Source organism: Tauraco erythrolophus, chromosome 7 (assembly GCF_009769465.1).
Source record: "Tauraco erythrolophus isolate bTauEry1 chromosome 7, bTauEry1.pri, whole genome shotgun sequence".
In the NCBI taxonomy this organism is placed as follows: Eukaryota; Metazoa; Chordata; class Aves; order Musophagiformes; family Musophagidae; genus Tauraco; species Tauraco erythrolophus.
The window spans coordinates 28,969,702-28,990,119 of NC_141471.1; the positions used below are offsets into that span (position 1 = coordinate 28,969,702).

Below are 20,418 nucleotides of genomic sequence, written 5' to 3' on the forward strand. Positions count from 1 at the left end.
AAATTGGGTTCTGCCCGTTGACGTTAAGAATGATCCTAACGGAGAGAACATCATCAACTTGTTTGTAAGGCTCTGGCTTGAATCCAGTATATATTTAACAGTCAATGTTTTTGTACTTTAGTCATGAATTATTAGAAAACATCTCAACTCTTTGCAAAGATGGAAAGGCCTCAGGCCTCAACAGCTTGAAATTGGTTTGCAAGTGTTTAATATCTAAAAATTCACACTTGTTTTGGATGTATAAAGCTTGCTTTACGCAGGTGTAGGTGCCTGTTTTGTATAATTTTGTATATACGGTCAGCCAAGTCCTTTAGTTTTTGAGGAGCAGGGGTGTGGCTGAAATGAAAGCTTTTTTTATTACTGGAATACCAGGTTTTTGATTTGTAGAAGAGGCCTTGAGGCTGACGTGTTTTCTTCTCCTCTTCCTCCAAATGCCTTTTAAAAATGGGTGCTTCTTTGTGAAAATTCAGATGTTGTCTTACTCTTTCTTCTGAAAGTCTATCCTCAGTACTTCCTACAAGTGGAAGGAAAATTGCCCTACTTTGAGAGTAGATTTGCTTTTATAACTCTTTAAAATCTGTTTGTGTTTGACATGTGTTAAAGAATTCCTGTAACATACTTACTGCTGGAGTTTAAGTACATCTCATGGCCATATTGTATCTTGACCTGTAGATTGCCTTTGAGCATAATCTTTTAGCTTCATAACAGACTTATGTGTTACATATTAAAGTGCGGATTTCTTCGGACGAAGAAAACAAAGAAGTGAACATATATTACAATTTTATAATTAAGATATTGAACTATAAATGTATACATTCTTGTATAAATATAATGAATGTTTTTTGTATGTACAGTCAGTATTGTGATTTATGACTGTCCTTTATAATTTTAAGCTAAAGAATATGTGGTAGGCCTTTTGCACTGAATTTATCAGTAGTTGTACAATACAAATATTTGCATTGCTCCTGTACTTAAAACTTCCATGCAAGCCCAGGGGAGCTGAATCTGAGCTGGAACAGAGATCACCGCTTCCAGATATTTAGTCCTTGGTTTCTTTCTGTAGTTTTAGATTTGATTTCTGTGTTAAGCGGCTTTAAACGTAATGTAGGTTTTATTTGTTTTTTACAGTGTACTACCTTCAGGAGATGGCCTCTTCTAAGTCTTTGATGAACCTTCTAACCTTCATCTTTGGATCAGCAATAGGGTTTTTCGTATGCTATCTTCTGTTTAGCATTATACTAGAAGAACAGGTTAAGATCCAACCTCATATCCTTCACAATGATCCACATGGTCAACACTCAGCAGATACTGATAACAATCAGCTGCAAGGACAAATGAATTTCAATGCAGACTCTGGACAGCATAAAGGTATTTTGTTATGCCTGAATAATTATATAATATGCTCCTTTTTCATGTGTTGCAAAATGTTGCTTTCTTCACTGCCAAGAATTTGTATGAATCCTTTTCTGTCACTTTCCCCATGTTCAGGTTACATCTAAATAACTTTGTTCTCCTTAGGTCTACTGAATGAGGCTTTTCTTTGTTTATGTTTTTATTGCAGGAGTGATTTTTTTTTTTTTTCCTTAGAGCCCAGCTGTTTGTCCGCCTTTCATATCCAGACTTGTTTGAAGCAGGAACTTCTCAAATGAACTATTGACATCAAATGGTGGTTTTGCTAAGCAGATATATTTCCTCGCATTGTCGATGTGACTGAATTGCTTTTTAGCTTTAAGAAGCTAATTTTAGACCACTTCTAACTTTTGATCTAGCCTCTTAATAAAGCTAAAAAAAAATTTCGCTTTTTGACACAATTAGTAAAACTTGGAATTGGGGTAGGGGGACAGAGGACTCCCACTGTGGGTGTTGTTTGCCAAACTGATCATGCAGTAGTCCAAACACAGATTGCTGTTTGGAGTCAAAACCAGAGAAAATCTGTTGCATTCTGATTTTTTTTTTTGTGCATGTGTGTTTTTTTGTTTTTTTTTTTTAAACGCGATAGACCTTTCTAATATTTCAGGTGTACTTTTACATTTGACACATCTCGTTAAATGAGTTCATTCTAAATCCTAAATACAGATAGTGTCCAAGTTGGGACAGTTTGGATGAGAAAAAAATGCACCATAATGCATTTGCTGAAGATGTAAATAAATAATTTGCTATTAAAACACACTGCAAACTTTGTAAAAGAGGTTTGTGAGTGTTTCACATGTGATTTAGAACCTTGTTACAAAGAAATCTCATTTGTTGTGGCATAAAGTTTAAGCAGGAATGTTTTAGGACCGGTTATGCAGATCTTACTCTCCATGGAATGTTCTTTTACATGAGTTAAAATCACTATGTATCAAGTGAAAATGTTTCTTTGAGGGAAATGAATGCTTTGACAGCTTGGAAAACTTTATATTAGACACCTCAGATAACTGTGTCTATTTATTCTCTTGGATTGTCTGCAAATAAAAACATTTTAGCACAACAATAATACTAGTTTCATCATATCCTAACTTTTTAAATCTGATTTTTCCCAAATAAGATTTAACTTGATTTGATGGTAAATTCTTTCTTTCTGGCTTACCATCTGCTTTTTCTGTCAAAAACATGTTGCTGTTTTAGAAATATTTATTAGGTTTTGTTACTTAACATGAATATATATAACAGAGCTTTTTAGCTTTTTGACCTTTCTGTGTTGTAATCGTTAGGTTGTGTTCATTGTGAATGGCAAACATTTTCAGCTTTTGAATTTTCGTTAGTCCGCTGACACCATAAAGAGGTTGCCTCTGAACGGTTTTTATGTACAAATCAAGGTTTCCTAAAGCTGCAGTTCCGTGAACAGATACCAGTTTTGATATGGCTCTTATGCTGTCCTTTATTCTGTGAAATTGAAGTAGTTTTAAGAATTTTAATTTCTTGGCTTTGGGAGTCTTTGTTTTCTTCCTAAATCAAACATTAATTTCATTAACCAGTACATTTGGAAGCAAACACCTCTCTCTGCATGTCTTTTCTGGTCTAGAAACAGAATGTCTAGGGGGAGGTTGTTCTTAGTTTGCTTTGAAATCAAGTCTAATATTGTTTTGGAACTTTCCTTTTTTTTTCAGATGAGAATAAAAATGTTGCAGAGGGACTGTATCAGAAGGTGAAAATACTGTGTTGGGTCATGACTGGACCTCAAAATCTAGAAAAGAAAGCCAAACATGTTAAGGCCACTTGGGCCCAACGTTGTAATAAAATACTTTTTATGAGCTCTGAGGAAAATAAAGACTTCCCAACTGTGGGCCTAGAAACCAAAGAAGGCAGGGACCAACTGTACTGGAAGACTATTAAAGCTTTTCAATATGTGTATGAGCATTACTTTGATGATGCTGATTGGTTTATGAAAGCAGATGATGACACATATGTTATATTGGACAATTTGAGATGGCTTCTTTCAAAGTACAGTCCTGAACAACCAATATACTTTGGAAGAAGGTTTAAGCCTTATGTGAAACAGGGCTACATGAGTGGAGGAGCAGGATATGTTCTAAGCAAAGAAGCGCTGAAGAGATTTGTTACTGCGTTTAAAACGAACAAATGCTCTCACAGTTCCTCTATTGAAGACCTAGCACTAGGAAAATGCATGGAAATCATTAATGTGGAAGCAGGAGATTCAAGGGATACAAGTGGTAGAGAAACCTTTCATCCCTTTGTTCCAGAACATCACTTAATCAGAGGATACTTACCAAAAACATTCTGGTACTGGAATTACAATTATTATCCTACTGTAGAGGTAAGTCCTTAGGAACCTGGTGCCCATTTTATGAAGTACATCTTGTGATGTGTGAATTAGCAGTTTAATAGTAGCCCAATATATTTTAGAAAAGATTTTGTTGTGATCCTGTGATACACCTGTGTGTAGATGTGTTAAATACACTAGTCATGAACTAAAAATTGTTGCTAGGAATGTAACCTTCCAGAAGAGCTAGTGAATCTTAAATTATTGCTATTTCACTGTGCTTTGTGGACAGCAAAAAATGATGAAACCTTTCTGACACGTTCGTCTAGTGTCACCGCTACTACCTTCCTTGCAAAGTTACTGTTCTGTTTTGTTCCCTCATATCTCACACGTAGCATCCCTAGCTTCTCCTCCAGCCACCCAACTCCCAGTGTGCAGTGAGAAGCGAGGCCTGTGTGGCTCAGTCCAAGCTCTGTGTGCTGCCTGCACAGAGCCAGCTCAAACAGTACGGCTTAGTTACATTAAAGCCTACTGAAAGGGAAGGTGGCACTGATACACCTTTATCTTCTACCCAACAGAAAACTTGGCATAAAACCTGTAGAAACAGAAGTAATTTTGAGACTTGCTCATGATTGTAGTGGGTTGAGGTTGGCTAAGAGGTTGCCAAGTTACTGGAGGGGCTGGTGGGTAATGGTATATGTGTGCCTGCACTGCCTGCTAGTCGCCTTCCTTTCAAATGGAGATGTGCTGCAGTACACTTCTGTCAGGGATAACTGTGTGCAGTGTTACCGGTCTTGAATGCTCATAGCTGCCCTGCCCTCATTTTTTTATTGAAGGTTGTTAAAATGTCCGTGTAAGTGAATTCCCTTGAAAAGATTTCAGAAGAATGAACGTTGCCTAGAAGTGAAATAAAAGCATGACTCAAACAAGAAAAGATTATTAGATTTCCTTGTGTAGTTTTATTGGACTCTTGTCTACCTTTTGTGGGAGTGGAGGCAAGCGTGAAAGCTGGCAAAGCTATTTTTTTTTTTAAATTCTTTTGTTGTAGCAACAAAAGTAGCGTTTACAAGTGGAAAGCGGAAACATTCTTACTGCAGGAACTTCAGATTGTCTTTTGTGTTCCACATTTGAAATCTCCAGGTTGGAAAAAAAAAAAAAGAGCAGGATGCTACTTGAAATTAAAGCACTCTGAAAGTATTCTGCATTGCAGACTTCTATGATGATGTAATCTGTGATGTGGCTTCTTTTTTAGGATTATAATCTTACTTTTAAAGATATTATTTTTCAGCAAGCCTTGAGGTCATCATAAGTGGCCAAAATCAAGGATGGGATGTGGGATTTTTTTTTTTTACACAGTAAAGCTGGGAAAAAAAGAGTCTAGTTCTTCAGTATACTCTTGTCATTGTAAAGCATCTGTTTTTATACTTGAATTCAGCAGGTGGAGCGTTTCTGTAGCTTGAGACAGTTACGATACTGTATTTAGAGTGTCAGGATGCAGCAGCTTTAGCTGTGGCTGCAGTTCTAGGGTGGCTCAGCTGCAGACAGTTACATCTGTAAACGATGCAGTGGTGGTGGGGGTCCATAATGGAAATCCCATGTTTGATCCTGTCTTATCATACTTGTGTTTGCATAGAGACTACTTCAGCTGGTATCAAAACCAAGCTATACTGATCAAATTTAGTAAGTATTGAAAGAATAACAATTATATAACAATCGTTCTCTCCATGTCTTTAAATATTTAATCTTAATTCCAATTAGAGTTGTAATATTAGCAGCTCTGCAATCAAATCTGATGAAAAAAACCCCTCAGAAAACTATCTTCCAGAAAAGCATTCTCAAAGCTGAATTTGAGCTAGAAAATACAGGTTGTAACAAATGCGATAACAATGATCTTTTAGCTCTTAAAAATGCTCATGAAATTGTCAATGAAATTAATAAACCTTAAAAACAAGTTCCAAAATGATGTTACAGCTTTCTATATGCAGGAAGTTAGATATTGACCATTTTGCCAAACTATATAATGTGTGAACACACACACGCAGGTGTGTGTGCACACACATTTGGCCTATGTACTCTGGATGGATGCTGTCATGAATAACAGGAATGAATTGCTTCATATATAAATACAATGCATTTAGACTTGCTTGCTGCTTCTTGGTTTTGTTTAAACACCAACATAAAAAAAGAGGTATGGAAAAGCAAAAATCCCTGACATTAATGAAGACAGGTAGTTTTTTCACTGGCTTGATTACAGAAGCAAAAGACTTTGTCCAATTTCCTTTTGGAAAGATGCTTTGGCAGATATGTCTGATACATTTTCCTTGCCTAATATTAAGTTTTGAAGTATATTAATGACTGATGATTGTGAATTTCTCACCATGAAGTCGAGTATGCATTTGAATTCTTCCTGGATCTTTAATCCAGGGCATGCTTTGCAATTCTTGCTGATTATTTTGACTTGTTTTGTATTTTAGGGTCCTGGATGTTGCTCCGATCTAGCAGTTTCATTCCACTACGTTGATTCTGTGACTATGTATCATTTGGAATATTTGATTTATCATCTCCGACCATATGGGTATTTGTATCGGTACAATCCTGATTCAGCAAAGAATCCAGAAGAGCAGAGCAAAAATGAAGCACTGGAGGACAATCAAAAGCTAAAGCAAAAAATTTCTGAGAATTAATTGGACTTTAAAGAAAACTAAAATAAGACAGTACAATGAATAAGAGTCTCCTCAAACTCCTGCATGAAGCTTGTGGATTGAAATTACTCATGGTGATTCTTATTTCAAAAATCACATTGACAGTACTTCCTGTAGCTGTCTGTGTGCAACAGAGACCAGTGCTGACTCTGACTGTTTGGGATAGTGTGACCTTGCAGCCCTCCTCATGAAAATTTGGGGCCCTAAAGCTGTGAAATAGGAGTTTTTTCTGGTATACTGATATCTGGAAGAGTTTGTATAAAAACATAGTGGATGAGTTCAAAGATAATCATACGGTATTTCTGTTCCTTTTACTGTTCTCCTCTGCTTCCTTTCAGATGTTCTGTTAGGTCAGTTCTAATATTAGAAACTGGATGCTGCACAGTCAAATGCTTCATAATGGCTTTCTCTAGTATTCTCAATATCTCGAAGTTACTTTGTGTACCTTGCCCTAAAAGGAAAGGAAAGGTGTGAAAATAGAGTCTCAAGTCTGCTTTGCCTTAATGACAGACTGGTTATTATGAATAGGCAGAAATCCACCCAAAAGATTAATCTGAATTGTTTCAGAAATAGAATTCACTGCTCTAAATTATTTTTAAAATTTTTACGTGTCTATTGTACAAAACAATGTAAGTTGGATCACTACTGTTTTAGGTAGAAACTCAGAAATAGTTATTATTGTTTAAATTGCTGAGGTGATGCAAGCTGCTTACGGATTTGCCTGTGGCTTTTTTTTTTTTTTAGTTATCCTATTGGTTGAATGGATATAAAAATTCATCTCAGAATTTCTCAGCATAAAATAAGGTAGATGGTTTTTGAAACAGAAGTCTCTTGTTCATCACACCTTCCATGCAAACCAGAAAGGCTAGTATCTTAGCGAAGTTACAGTGGCATTCTAACAACTTGGTTTCAGCCAGTATAATAATTAGTTTGTTTCCATTTTATTTTCAGATCACTATACTTTGAGATTGTGGAGTTATCTTATTAATTAAAATTTTACGGATACAAACAAGTCCTATTTTAAAACTGCAGCAAAGCTGATTTGACTGCTTCCCTACACCTCAAGTTTATTTGGCTTAATTTCACTTTTCTGAACATGTTTTTTTTCCTCCACTTTTAAAATTTCCTTCTGTATCTGCTTCTTGTTACCTTTTTTAGAACAAAGTGTTAAATGATCCTTATTTCACTCTTTTTGAAGCTGGAGTATGTAGTTGTTCAGGTAAGCCAGCCTGAAGGCAGTAATCTTTCAAAGTGCATTAATTCTCTTCGCTACTTTGAGTATCTCTGCCTCTTAACTGAAAACACTTTCTTGTGTGGGACAAAATAGGTGTTTTAATTACTGAAAAATTTTCAGAGGCGAAGCCTATGTTTTATGTAGTTAACATAAAACTTTCTGTTTTTCTCTTTTTCAAATTGAGTGAATAGTAGTATGGGGGATGGGATTGAGCTTGACATGTAGCGTGTCTTTATTCCACACTTGAACAAAAGTTTCTTCATCTTTTTATCACTTTTCACCTTCATCATATTGATGAATTTGGACATAACCTGATTACCTCCAGTCATTGTGTTGGAAAGGGCACATACTGGTAGCAGACAGCCTTATTTACTACTGCTGTCCTTCAGGATGTTCCTGAAAGAGAATGTTACCGTGAAGTACTGGAATCTTTTTTCCAAAGATAGTTCTTGTGCAGATTGGGGTTCTGTTGTCCGACAGTAGAGAGTTATGACTTCCTTTCTGACCATTGCTCTGCGGCATGATGAGGATTACTGAAATATCTCATGGAGTTGAAATACTACATACATCTTCTCTGCCTGGATATAGGCTGGGTTCATATATCAAGTAATAGTTTAAATGAATAGTTCCTGCAGAGTTAAATCTGTTGGTCTTTTATGAGCAAGACTGCCTCTGAAGTACTGAAAGGGTCACAAGCTTTATTTTATCTTAAGTGGCTTAAGCAGAAAATTATAACTGCATTTGTTCAAAAAAGGAAAAAGTCTCTAGTTTGCTTTAATCAGAGGGATGCTTGTCCAGAGGAGAACGGATGGTGCCATGCTGAGAGGTGCTTCCTTCTGTGAGTTAAACGTTTATCCCATGTGCAGCACAAACGAATAATATTGTGAAATCCATATGGTATTGATAACTCCCGTGGCATGATTGAAAGATGAAATTAAAATTTTTGGAAATACTTAAGGAAGTTATAAAATGAAATCAAGATCTCAACTTAATCTCTTTGTAAATTCAGCCCATGTAGAAGATCTACTGAGCAACTGTACTGTTCCTTTATTACTGCTTTCTTCCTCAGTTCATCCATGAGGATTTAAAGATTTTATACCACAACAGGCAGAACTAATCTTGTGTATTTTCTGCAGATTTGGGTCTGATGTTTGACCTGTGCTGCTTTGTGAAGTATCATAATTTTCTTTTCATGTTCCTTACTGTCCTGACTATCCTGTCTTTGGATTTTCAGTTTCATCACACGTAAGCCTCGAGTGGACAAGAGGAGGCAGGTAGAGAGATGTTTGAGCTCCGCACAGGTTGGTTGCCGAGACGGCAAGTTAAACCAGCTGCTGCTGAGCTCATGAGGAAGCCTTTTCTCAGCAGCAGTTCTAATTCTTGCCTGCTGCCCAGTCAGGGCTTGTGGGTTTAGCAGAGTGAGGTTGGAATATCCCCTTCCACACAACATGCAGGACCTTGGAGTGGAGAAATGAAGAAGTTCCATTTCTTGAGGGAATAAGGCTAAGGACATACTACCTTGTGATAAATAGGTGGCCTGTCTGGAGAAGTAAGAGTAGCCTTTTCCTCAAATGTCCGTTCTTGCTTTGGTTTAAAGTGTCCTTGTGCTTAGGCCTCTGAATCTCTTTCTTTTGCCTTTCTAACAGCATTGCAAAGAATTATTTTTTTTTCCTTCCAGACAAGTGAGAAAAGTATCAGTTTTTACATTCTGTGATTGTAACAGAGGACTGTTGTTCTCTGTTGAATTGTATTGCCGTAACAATGAGCTGATACCTCTGAAAGAATTGTTTTGTATCTCACTACCTTCAGAAACTTCAGTAGACAAGGCTGGAATGTGAACCATTAGTATAATTTCCATGTACAATATTACACTACTGTTAGTAGTTTGTTGTTTCACTCTCAGGTCTTTGTGCTTTGAGAAAGTATTTATTGAGTTTGAGTATTTCTGCAGCCCAAGGAGGCTACTGTATTTCAGGTAGATAGCCCTTTCTGAAGCACAGCAACATAGGCTGTCTTAAGCTATACAGATTATTGCTCTGTGGTTTTGTTTCGTTTCTAAAAGACGTTTCTTAATTTTGTAAAACCTAAAAGCTTCCATTGGCACTGTGGTGATTTAAATGACCTGTTAGAATCTTTTTAACTAGTCTTCTTGAAATTACTGGGCAGCAGTTGTTTGCACTTGGATGTGGGAATGTCACTCAGTGTAACAGAGTAACATTTTAACCTTGTGTTAAGTGTTTTTTAGTTCAGAAAGAATGAGAATGCCAAGAACTTACCTTCTGATCACTGTTCTTAATCAGAGAATGGTATTAATCTTTGCAGAAAAAGACCAATTTTAATCTTCTTTCACTCCCAATTCATTTTTGCAGTCTATGCTCATCTTATTTAAGAGGTTGAACGCTGGTGATGTTAGCACCATCTCTCATTTTGGGGAAGCTAATTTCCCAGTACCTTTTGCCTTTAAGGATACTTTCTTTGTTTTGCTTTGGTGAGGGTATATATTAAAAATCACTTTCTCTTCATATGTTGCCATTTGTTCTGTTACGTTTCTAGAAGTATAAATTTAGTAAGTAGCAGATAGACCTCGTATAAACAGTTTGTTATCTGAGCAGGGTGTTTTGTCTTTGTACGACAGAAAAGTGCGGGTTGTTTCTCTGATATACCTGCTACTGATGTTGAGAGTGCACGCACAGATGAAAATAGACCCCTCAATACAGGACCACTTGGAAAGGCAATTTTGTCTTTTTTTCTGTCAAGAAAAGCTTCTGTGGAACTCCAAAAGTGTAATTTGCTTTGTTTTGCCATATTGTATTTAAAATACTCCACAAATGTTATTAATGCTCCAAAAGGATTGAATATTGCTGCTGGACAGTATGCTCCACTTAAAACCTGTGAATGTTTCACTTTGCAATTGTAGGTAGTTGTGTCCCTAATGGCAGATTTAAGTTGGTGAGTTGTCTGGAATGATCACCATAAGGATTTGTTTCTTAAATACCTTTTTTGAAGTGCCTTTGACCAATTTTTAGCATCGAAATTAAGTTGAGAATTGAATAAATAAAGTAAGTTATCTCATACACAGTTCATGTCTGTCTTCATTTACCCCTCCTGTATGCTAGTAGTGTAGCACAGCAGCACAATTTAGTCTAATAAAAACATTCTTACTTTTTTCCTTGGGTGGGTACAGGAAAGCCAAAAAGCTTCTCACACTAGCTATATTTTCTGTTATGGTACTTATGCTATTAACAAATAGCCAGCTACTTGACAGAAAAGATGGTATTTTCTTTAAGTGTAAAATTAATCATAAGTGCTTGTACTATATTGACATAAGCTGGCTGTTGTTTCTGTGTTGTCCTGATTTTTTCAGTGTCTCCACGTTGTTAGAGTCCTGAGTGAAATGACTATAGCTGATACCTCAAAGATAAAGCAAACCTGTTCAAAATTTACCACCTTTTTTAAAAAGGATTTATTCTTTCAGTGAACCTCTTACTTCTACAAAAAATACTGTTAAGGTTTAAATGTGCTTTCTAACCTAGCTTTCTGCTATTCATGCAGAATAATATTCAGGAGTAAAGAATATTCCACTTACACAGAGGGGAGGTGTCTTTACGTGTGAAATGTTGGTTGTTGAATTTGGTAGGCACAAGCACAGTACAGCTTTGTTTCATTACCTTAAGTACTGTAATAGACCCTAGTACTATTAACCTGGATTAATTAACTATTTGATTTCAAAGAACAGGAAATGTGTGACAACCAATTTAACTGTGCTCAAAAGCTAGAATATTTTAGCTAAGGAACAGCAGTGTGAGTTTGCTTTGCTCACTGTTTTTTAATATGTAACAGACTGTGTATTTGATTACCAGAAGCTGTAGACACAAGTGAAATATCTTTAAATGACGGTAAGCTCTCGTAACCTGCTCACTTACAGAAAGCTTCACTGGCTCAAGGGAATTTTCCTAGAGGAGTTCTCTCTGCAGTAGTGAGAACTAAAAAGAAATTTCAGTAAATATCTTACACCCAGGGGCTGCTGAGTTTGGTCTAAGCTGTGGGGAAGAAAAGCTGGTTCCAGCTCTCGCTGCAAAACTTGTAGTAGTCTTTCCTCTTTTTGACGATATTTCACCTTAATGAGGCCCTTCTATGGGTTCCAGAAATTTGGTAGTGAGGGACTTTTTCTGACAACTATATGAGGAATAAGTGAGAAAATCAGAGCCCTGCAGTGAAAGTTTTTATTATTCCACATGTAAAGTAATTTAACATAGACTTGGGAAAACAGCTGGATCTCACTTCTAGGCGTTAGAGGGTGTTTGGTGGTTATAAAGGAAAAGTTGTTATTTCAGAAATGTAGCCTGAGCTCTCCATTTTTTCAGCTTTCTAATATATATTCCTGCAAGACTGCTTGAAATTCCAATAAAATAAATTGTAGAGATGCTCTCTACTTATAAGTGCAATTTTGTGAACACTGGAATTCAGATCTGATGTGGTTTTGAGCTGTGACTCACGTGCTTTCCTTTTAACTCTTAACTCAGCCCCCTGTTCCATTGTATGTAACACTCCTCTTTCGTGGTGAAACTACGAGCCATGAAGTACAGTCTCTTCTTGCTTTCCTCTCCCCAAACACTTTTCAGTAAACTTTGTTTTATTTAGGGAGGTTGAAGCCTCGGGTGCTGGAGTCTGCATTGGTACTGACCAAAACTGCATACACCAGTGTCCCAGTTCTACCTGGGGCTTCTCTGATGTGTTGGACAGCTGTGGGAATGAGAAAGTGTCAATTCTCTTGCAAATTCAAAGTGTTACCTTCTTTGGAGGTGTGATTTGTCTTTTGAATGCATTCCCATCTCCAACCGCCCCCCCCCCCCCCTCCCCCCCCGCCACTTTTTTCCTTTCCTTTTCCTGTCAATAGTTTCAGCTTCTGCTCTGCAAAGTGATACCAGATGGATCGCTGTCGTTTTCACATTCCCAAGTGGCTGCGGCTCCCTTCAGGTCTGTATGTGAAATCGTACGCTGCCTGCTGTAAAGTTACTAACTTACAACGTATTTTAAAATCGGCCTAAATGAGTCACTACCAGAGCAAGAGTTGGAACCATATTTTATCATTTGGTGCTTAAGATACTTCTCAGTTTGCTAGGGTGGACGACTGGAAAGGCTCCAAACTCTAGCAGCCAGTTGTGCTAAAGAACCATGAAAAATGTATTACTTAAAGAAGAGAGAATACTTTGTACCAATGTTCTAAAAGGAACATGAATTCTCCAGCTGTCCCCTAAGTGTTGCTACAGTCACCATCTTATTTTTCACTTTCACACAAAGAGCTGAGCAGTCTTTTGCAGAGCTGAGTTGCAATAGAGTTTCAAATTTAGATCTGAATAGAGATGGGAGTTTCTCAGGAATGTTTGTTAAATAAAAAGTTGAAGTGAGCAGCTTGCTTATTCCCTTCCATTTAAACTCTGAAATGTTGCTTGAGCAGGTACATAAATTTGCAGTACCGTTCTTCAGTTGTACAAAACCAAACTATGGTGCGTGTGAACCCATCACTTTGTCAGCTTGAAGTCAAAAAGGCTGGTTTTTTTTGGGAGTCAGATGTGGATTTCATGCACTTTGGTTTTCAGTAGTGCTTTTTAAAAGATGCATATGTACTAGTGGCAGGCCTCCACTCTGAATGTTCCATCCTCATGAGCCTCAAGAAATGGAAAGAGCGTGAGTTACTCTTACATGTAGCATCTGGGACTTTTACTTATGGCATGACTAAAAAGAGGAAACTGTTACAAATGTTTAACAGCGTGAAAAAACATGAAAGCATGTTTGGAAAAAGGACACATTTGCTGTGCCCTGTTAGCTGAATATATTTGTGGGCTAGATGTCTAGGCACAGGAGAGAGTGACAAAACTATTGCAGCATATAAATGAACCAAAAATGTTGGCTAGTCCTATGGCTTTTACAGTTAAATGAAGGTTAATTACCTACAGTCAGCTGGACCACCCACTATTTTGACTTCTAAACGTGTAATTGTGTACTGTAGAAGTAGCATCTAAGATGAGCGTAAGGAAAGAAAATGTTAGTATGAGGAATGTGGATGTCCCATAGTAATCTATCAATCAGTAGTAGTAGAGACATTCTAACATGACTGAAGAGAGGACAAACCCTTTTGATTTGACACTTTTGTATTGTGCTGCTGCCTGGATCACTGAGCTGCAACATCTGTTTCAGCTGGAGCATCTCATCAAGGGAACACTTTCAGGATGGGTTTTCTGTGTACAGCTGCAACGCTTCGTACGTCCTTCTGCTGGCTGGTGCGTTGCCTGTTTAATACCTGCCTGAACCTTTCTGTCTGACTGCCCTCAGGACCTTTAAGCTGTTCAAGATGGTCAGGTTTGAGGATGAGGCTCACTTTCATAAAATATTTGCCTGTATGTAGGAGTGTAGAGGCTTCAGTAACCCAACCTGACCTTGTAGTTGACCCTTCTTTGAGCTGGAATCCTGGATGGACTAGATAACTTCTGTGGTCTTTTCCTATCTGAGTTATCCTACAATCCTAAAATGTTTTGTCAGCTTTGCAGGGAGCTGTTTTGGCACCTGCATGTTTTTCCTTCGGCTCCTCCAGGTCCTGTTGGTCCCTGCTGCTGGTTTGCAGTCAGCTCGCTTCCGCAGTCCGGAGAGCCCCTGCCTGACCATGGGCAGGGCTGTGTTGTGCCCGTCTCATCTTTCATGTGTTTTCAGTTTCTCCCTTTCCTTTCAGAGGAACAGCAGTATTGTGAAAGTTCTGCCTATCGTTCTGAATAGTACTACACAAAACTTCTCCTTTATACTCCATTTTATAGAAGGGTAGTTAGATTATTCCATCTTGTCTCAATGCTAACGTGTGCTGTTTCCGTCACGTGGGGAAGGGACTGTTCTGCTGCTTTGTATAAGTGGATAACTCTAGGTTGAGTTTGCTCTCCTTCCAATGTTGTAGCCTGCTTAACACACACTGGGTTTTGTGGGTGTAAAGGTTCCCTTCTCTCTCCGTTCCTGTACAACAGTTGTGCCTATTGCTTGCTGAGCTTGGAGATCACGTTTCCTTGGTATGCAGAGTTAGAAGGTTAACTCTGGTATTGGCACAGTTCCTTTCTCTGTTACAAAAGCTTCTAATCTCCGATAGCCAGCAGGTAGCTGCTATTAAAAACACCATAAAAAAATGATTATAAGCAATGTGAGAACAAGATCCAAAATGGATTTTCCCCACGTGGAAGTAATAAAGGGTGGCTTGCGCTGCCTGCAGCACCTGTGCCTAACTTAAGCCCAGTGCATGAGAATTACTTGTAATTCTTAAAAAGCAAATACATAAAGAACAGGAAACAAATGCAACAAGGCAGGAAACACTTTCCCTTGATGTTCAGTTCAGCATTATGCTGATATTTAGTGTTTCACTGCTGTTTCACAAATACATCTGTTCCGTGTTAGAGGAGGAAGCAAGCTGGTTAAAGAAAGTGCAGTTAAAGAAACACAGCCAGTATCTAAAAACTTTATACTGAGACACAGAGGAGGAAATGTCCAAACAAACACTTCCTACCCTATGATAACCAGCTGGCAAGTAGAGCATCTGAGAACAGGGGGAGATGGAGACCAAGGTGTGCTACTAGCATGTCATGTGAAAGGTCAACATACACCTGAGAGTGATAATGATCCGGATGTGATGATTGGAATGAGTTTTATATCACAGATGACTTGGCCCCTCAGTTCAAGAAGGACAAGGAACTGCTTGAGAGAGTCCAGCACAGGGCCACAAAGATGATTAAGGGAGTGGAGCATCTCCCTTATGAGGAAAGGCTGAGGGAGCTGGGTCTCTTTAGCTTGGAGAAGAGGAGACTGAGGGGGGACCTCATTAATGTTTGTAAATATGTAAAGGGTGACTGTCATGAGGATGGAGTCAGGCTCTTCTCAGTGGCATTCAATGATAGGACAAGGGGAAATGGATATAAGCTGGAACATAGGAGGTTCCGTTTAAACATGAGGAAGAACTTCTTCCCAGTAAGGGTAACAGAACACTGGAACAGGCTGCCCAGAGAGGTTGTAGAGTCTCCTTCTCTGGAGATGTTCAAAACCCGCCTGGATGCGTTCTTGTGTGATCTGATCTAGGTGGTCCTGCTCTGGCAGGGGGATTGGACTAGATGATCCTTTGAGGTCCCTTCCAATCCCTAACGTTCTGTGACTTCTAGATCTGATGTTAATGCTGCCCTCTCCCATTGCTGCTCTTTCATTAATAGACGCTGCTCTTTTGAAAGCTGGAAGGGGTTTTTGTTACAGCACAGGATGCTACAGAAAACAGCGTAAGATATATAAAAGTAAAAATATTTCCCTGTGTAAAGTATGCTAATTAAAAAAAAAAGGGGAATTTTGTGCAATGATGTTCCCAGAATAAGCCTTGTTCTCCGGGCTGTAACATGAAAAAGCTTTACAGAGAATGGGTGTGTTGGTGCATTGCTAGTTTGAGCTGACTGGAGGGGTATGGAGGCAGCTGAGCTTGTCTCCCAGGGGTCATGCTGGGCGCATTGAGGCACCATCTGAAAGCAGAGGCCAGAGTCTTTGTTCCTGTCTCAGATCTCTTGCACCTCCCTGCACTCAGCTCATGAGCTCTGGAGCCCTTAACCTCAGATCACCAGGATAAGTAATTTGGCTCAGTGTAAAGGCCACTTCTGTGTAATGGCTTCATTTCCAGCATGACATGCTCTCCACCTGGCATTGTACTGGAGATACAGCTTGGGGCCAGAGACTCATTTACTGCCGCTGCTGTTACGCTGAGCCCTGCCTTCCCTGGGTGCTTGGGTTTCCAGAAAGTGCTCCTGGGCCTGCCCTTTATTGCTGGATGTAAATTTGCTAGATTCAGCAGTATTGCAATGGCTATAGATGAAGTGGGGTGCTGCAAGGGGATCCATGATGTGATTATGGGATATGTTGCTTTCGTACTATGGTATAGTGCATAAGGGCCTTTTTTATAGCTATGTTCCTGCTTCAGTGTAAATACCTGGGAAGACTTGTCCCAGCAATGCTCAACATCTGGTTTGCTGAACCATTGTTTACACAATGTCCAGTTCAAATGTCAGCTGTAAGACAACTTATAAATTGTTAATAAAAATTGTTAAATTTATAAATTATAAATCAAAGAGTCTGAGGAGCGTGAAGTAGCTATGGTGGACAGCAGAAAATGTAATTTTGTGAGATGAATCAAGAGGTGATTTAAGTGTCCTCAACCATCTACTGCTGCTGAGCTGAGTTTCGGAAGTTGTTACTTCAATATGATTTGTAAAAACCTGTTGATGTCTTCATTTGTTTTATAGAGGTGTTTTGTTGTTTTCCTCCTGGTGGCACTGTCAGATAAAGCTGTGGTCACTGGGGCCCTGTACTGCAGCTGCATCATTTAAGATGCTGGGATTTCTTTTCACTGACATGAGAAGTTCTGAAAAGCTTGATGTGAGGACCAGAACAACATCCTTACTCCATGTTAACCTGAATTACTGATGTGAACTTCAACTTATTTAAGGGAACTTTTCTTGGTGATTTTCTTCTTTTAAAAAGCAAAGTTTCAACCAGCTTATGAACTTTAAACAAATCCAATGCATCACTGAGCATGTCAAAAAATCTAAAAAAAGCCTGACGTATGACTACTAAATTCTCAATCATCCTGCTCAAAGAATGGTTTTCATTCACACAAGTTCACCTGTATGCTCTAAAACACCCAGTGAGTACGGTGACTTTTAGTTGACTGTATTGCACAGTTCATCCAGAACAAAAACTGAAGGTTTCTATTTGCAAATGCAATATTGCCTTCGGGCAGAGCACAGTTCTGCCTCCAGAACCACCCTCCTCAGTACGCTTCCCGCTTATTACAGCGGCTTGTGTATTTTGGCAGCCTGTGCCTCAAGTAACTTATGATCCGCACAGTTACGCAGCGTGCAGCCTGCTGGAGCCCCAGTCGTAGTTCTCTGAGGGTCATTGTAATGAAAATATTAATTTTCAAAGCCAGATTTTACATGTGAATCTCATTATGCTGGAATTAATTAGAAAATACAGCCTTTCTGGTCAGCACAAGTATATTTTACCTATTAATTTATGATGTAGTTAAAACTGATAGAAGATATCCTTTGAGAAAACATGATGCACTAGGGAGTTGCCCTGAATGAAATAAGTAGATGAAATTGCCAATTATGTCATGATGGTAATTCAAAAGAATTACTAGCTATGGAAAAATGGAATCATCCAACCATCCCCAGCCTGCCTCCCCTGCCCTGTTCTCCACACCCATGTCTGTGCTCAGCGGGCCCAGGGCACCCCTGGGACACAAAATCCCTGAAACCCTTCTCCAGATTGATGCTTTCTGTGCACTGACCGTCTCTCCCCTGCAGCCCTCCTTTCCCAGCCCAGCTATTGAAGGGAAGTACCCAGGCACATCCTGGGCCTGGGGGCTTTTTTGAGTTGTTGCTCATTTATTTACTGCTCTGGCAGGTATTTTTTAAGCCTCCTGAAAGCTTTAAGCTGCTGAGAGAGGAGAACCAGCCCAAACACTGCCAGCAGCACCTGGAATTAGCTGTGTTTGTGACAATTTTAAAGCTAATCCAAAACTCTCTTGAGGGGTTTACTCACGTGTTGAGCGTTGTGGTTGCCAGATTTATTCTTGTCAAAACTCTTATCTACTGTTATTTTTACAATAAGAAATGGTTTTCTTTGTGTCTCAGGGTCAACAGTAGCAGATATTGGAGAGACCCCTTTTGCCATGCCAATAAAATTAAAAAATCTCCCTTCTCCCTCTCTGTCCACACATGAGGAGGTTACAGCAGGAAAACCTAAGTGTTCTTCCTTTGATCTTAGAAATTGCTCTAAAATAGCTCTTATGTACTGTTAGAAAGCCAAAATAGAAAGTCTTTCTGGATCATATTTTACAGTCTTACCTATTTGGCTGAAATTCTACATATTCCTGGTTAGGAAAACAAAAAAAAAAAGAAAAGAAAAGCAAAGCCAAGCCTAAGTAGAATTTGGCTCAAAATCTGAGTTTTGTTTATCCCTGAAGCTTAGACCTGATTCTGTCCCTACTAAAAGACTGATAATGCTTCTGAAGATAAAGACACTTATATTTAAGGCCATCTCAAGTAAAAATCTAGTAACTAAATATCCTTTATATTTCTTTGTCTAGCTACCAAGTATGATAGCTGAGATGTCTGCTTACGCTTGCTTGTGCGATTTTAAAACGTTAATCTGCTGCAGATTCAGCTTCAACTGGGCAAGTAAAAAGTAAGTCTGAGGAGACTGAAATGATTATAAAGATGATTGAGAAGAAGCTGTAGGAGGACTAACAGTAGATAATGGAGATGTCAAAGATCCCAGTGCTGGACCTACAGTATCTCATGTGTCAGGAGACCTCAAAAAAGTCTCAATACTCGCAGGTAGAGCTGAGATGTCCCAATCCACACACCTGCCCATGATGACTTTGGCTCTTTAACTGAGAGGTGGGGGAAGTGGGGTTATTTTTGTTTATAGTAAAAGACCTTTTTAAAAAAATTCTTAAGTGACTCATGACAATGTGCTTTAAACTATGTGCTGTGAGCTGGATGCCTTTGCAAGCTTTGAGAAGGGTGTGCTGTATGTACGGATGGCACCAAAAGAACTAAGAAAGCAGCTAAGCAAGAAAAATGCAGGAATGCTGTGATAAATCTATACTGTCCATAAAGCTTTCTTTAAAAAAAGCGAATGCTGGTGTCAGCCATGCTATTGGTAAAGACTTTTTTTTCTTTTTCTCTGCTCCTCCTCCCAAGGGATGCCTTTGACAGCAACTTCCAAACGAGGAAACATGGTAATCAGTTTTCCGAGGATGTTCGAAACTGCAGTGCAGGAAATGTTGCATATCTTCAGTCAATTTAGGGTAACAGAGAGGAAATTTGAAGATGTAGAAGAAATGGAGGAGTGCAGACAGCAGGACGGTCAATGAACAGGCAGCGTTATTAAACAGTCTGAATAGGCCCTAGGGACAGACAACGACTGGACTGGGTTAAGGCAAAAGATGAATTCAACTGGATAAGTTAGCAAGAGGCTAGTAGAGTTTCTCAAAGTGAAAAGCTGCTGCTGTTCTGTGGTGAGCAGACAGGGTACTGTTTTCTTGTTAATTTTCCGAGTTTTTTTCTGAATTGTCAGAAGCAAGGATGTCAGAAAAAGAATTCACCTTATAATGATCAGTTCTATAGAAAAGAAAAGCCTCTGTTATTCTTGACCATTTTTAGCTTTTATGGTTTGTAGCATTTGGCCTGGTCTAGTAGAAGACTTAAGGATTCCACGATTAAACTATTCCTGCTTTTAAAATTTGCCTGTGATGGAAAGAAAGGGTTGGTTTGTTTATCAGTGGAAACCGCAATAGTAATAGTGTTTTACAGTTTTATACAACTCGAGAATAGAGCAGCGGACGTTCGGCAAGAGGTGCCCTCTCCTGGTTTACTGACCCATGGCACCCTCGAGGGTGCAGAGCCAGGTAAGGAGACCCGGGAGCCAACACTGCCAGTCAGTGCTGATCCAGATTTAGAGAAGAGTTGTTCTTTCAGCAGGGTCTTACGTGCTTTTTCATGGTTTACTAAATATCAGAGCGTACATTCAAAGTTTGCAGTCTGGGGATTCACAGAAAGACCTGAATAGAAAAGGATGCTTCTTTCAGGATAATCTGATTTGAACAGCATACAACTTTAAAGAAACCTTTATAGCCTTCACTTTTGTTTCTTTGCTATAAAAGGTTTAGTCAACTCTACAGGAAAGTGGAAAAGAAAGCAGTGACC

General features: G+C 38.9%; 1 protein-coding gene across 1 annotated transcript; it reads left to right on the top strand.

Annotated features, from left to right (window-relative positions):
- Positions 1–1,132: 1,132 nt before the first annotated feature.
- C1GALT1 (core 1 synthase, glycoprotein-N-acetylgalactosamine 3-beta-galactosyltransferase 1) lies at positions 1,133–10,706 on the top strand. The gene is made up of 3 exons (XM_009988861.2): positions 1,133–1,368; positions 3,090–3,757; positions 6,178–10,706. Exons 1-3 carry the CDS (start codon positions 1,146–1,148, stop codon positions 6,385–6,387), a joined length of 1,101 nt encoding a protein of 366 aa, XP_009987163.2. The 5' UTR covers positions 1,133–1,145; the 3' UTR covers positions 6,388–10,706.
- The last annotated feature ends 9,712 nt before the right edge of the window (positions 10,707–20,418 follow it).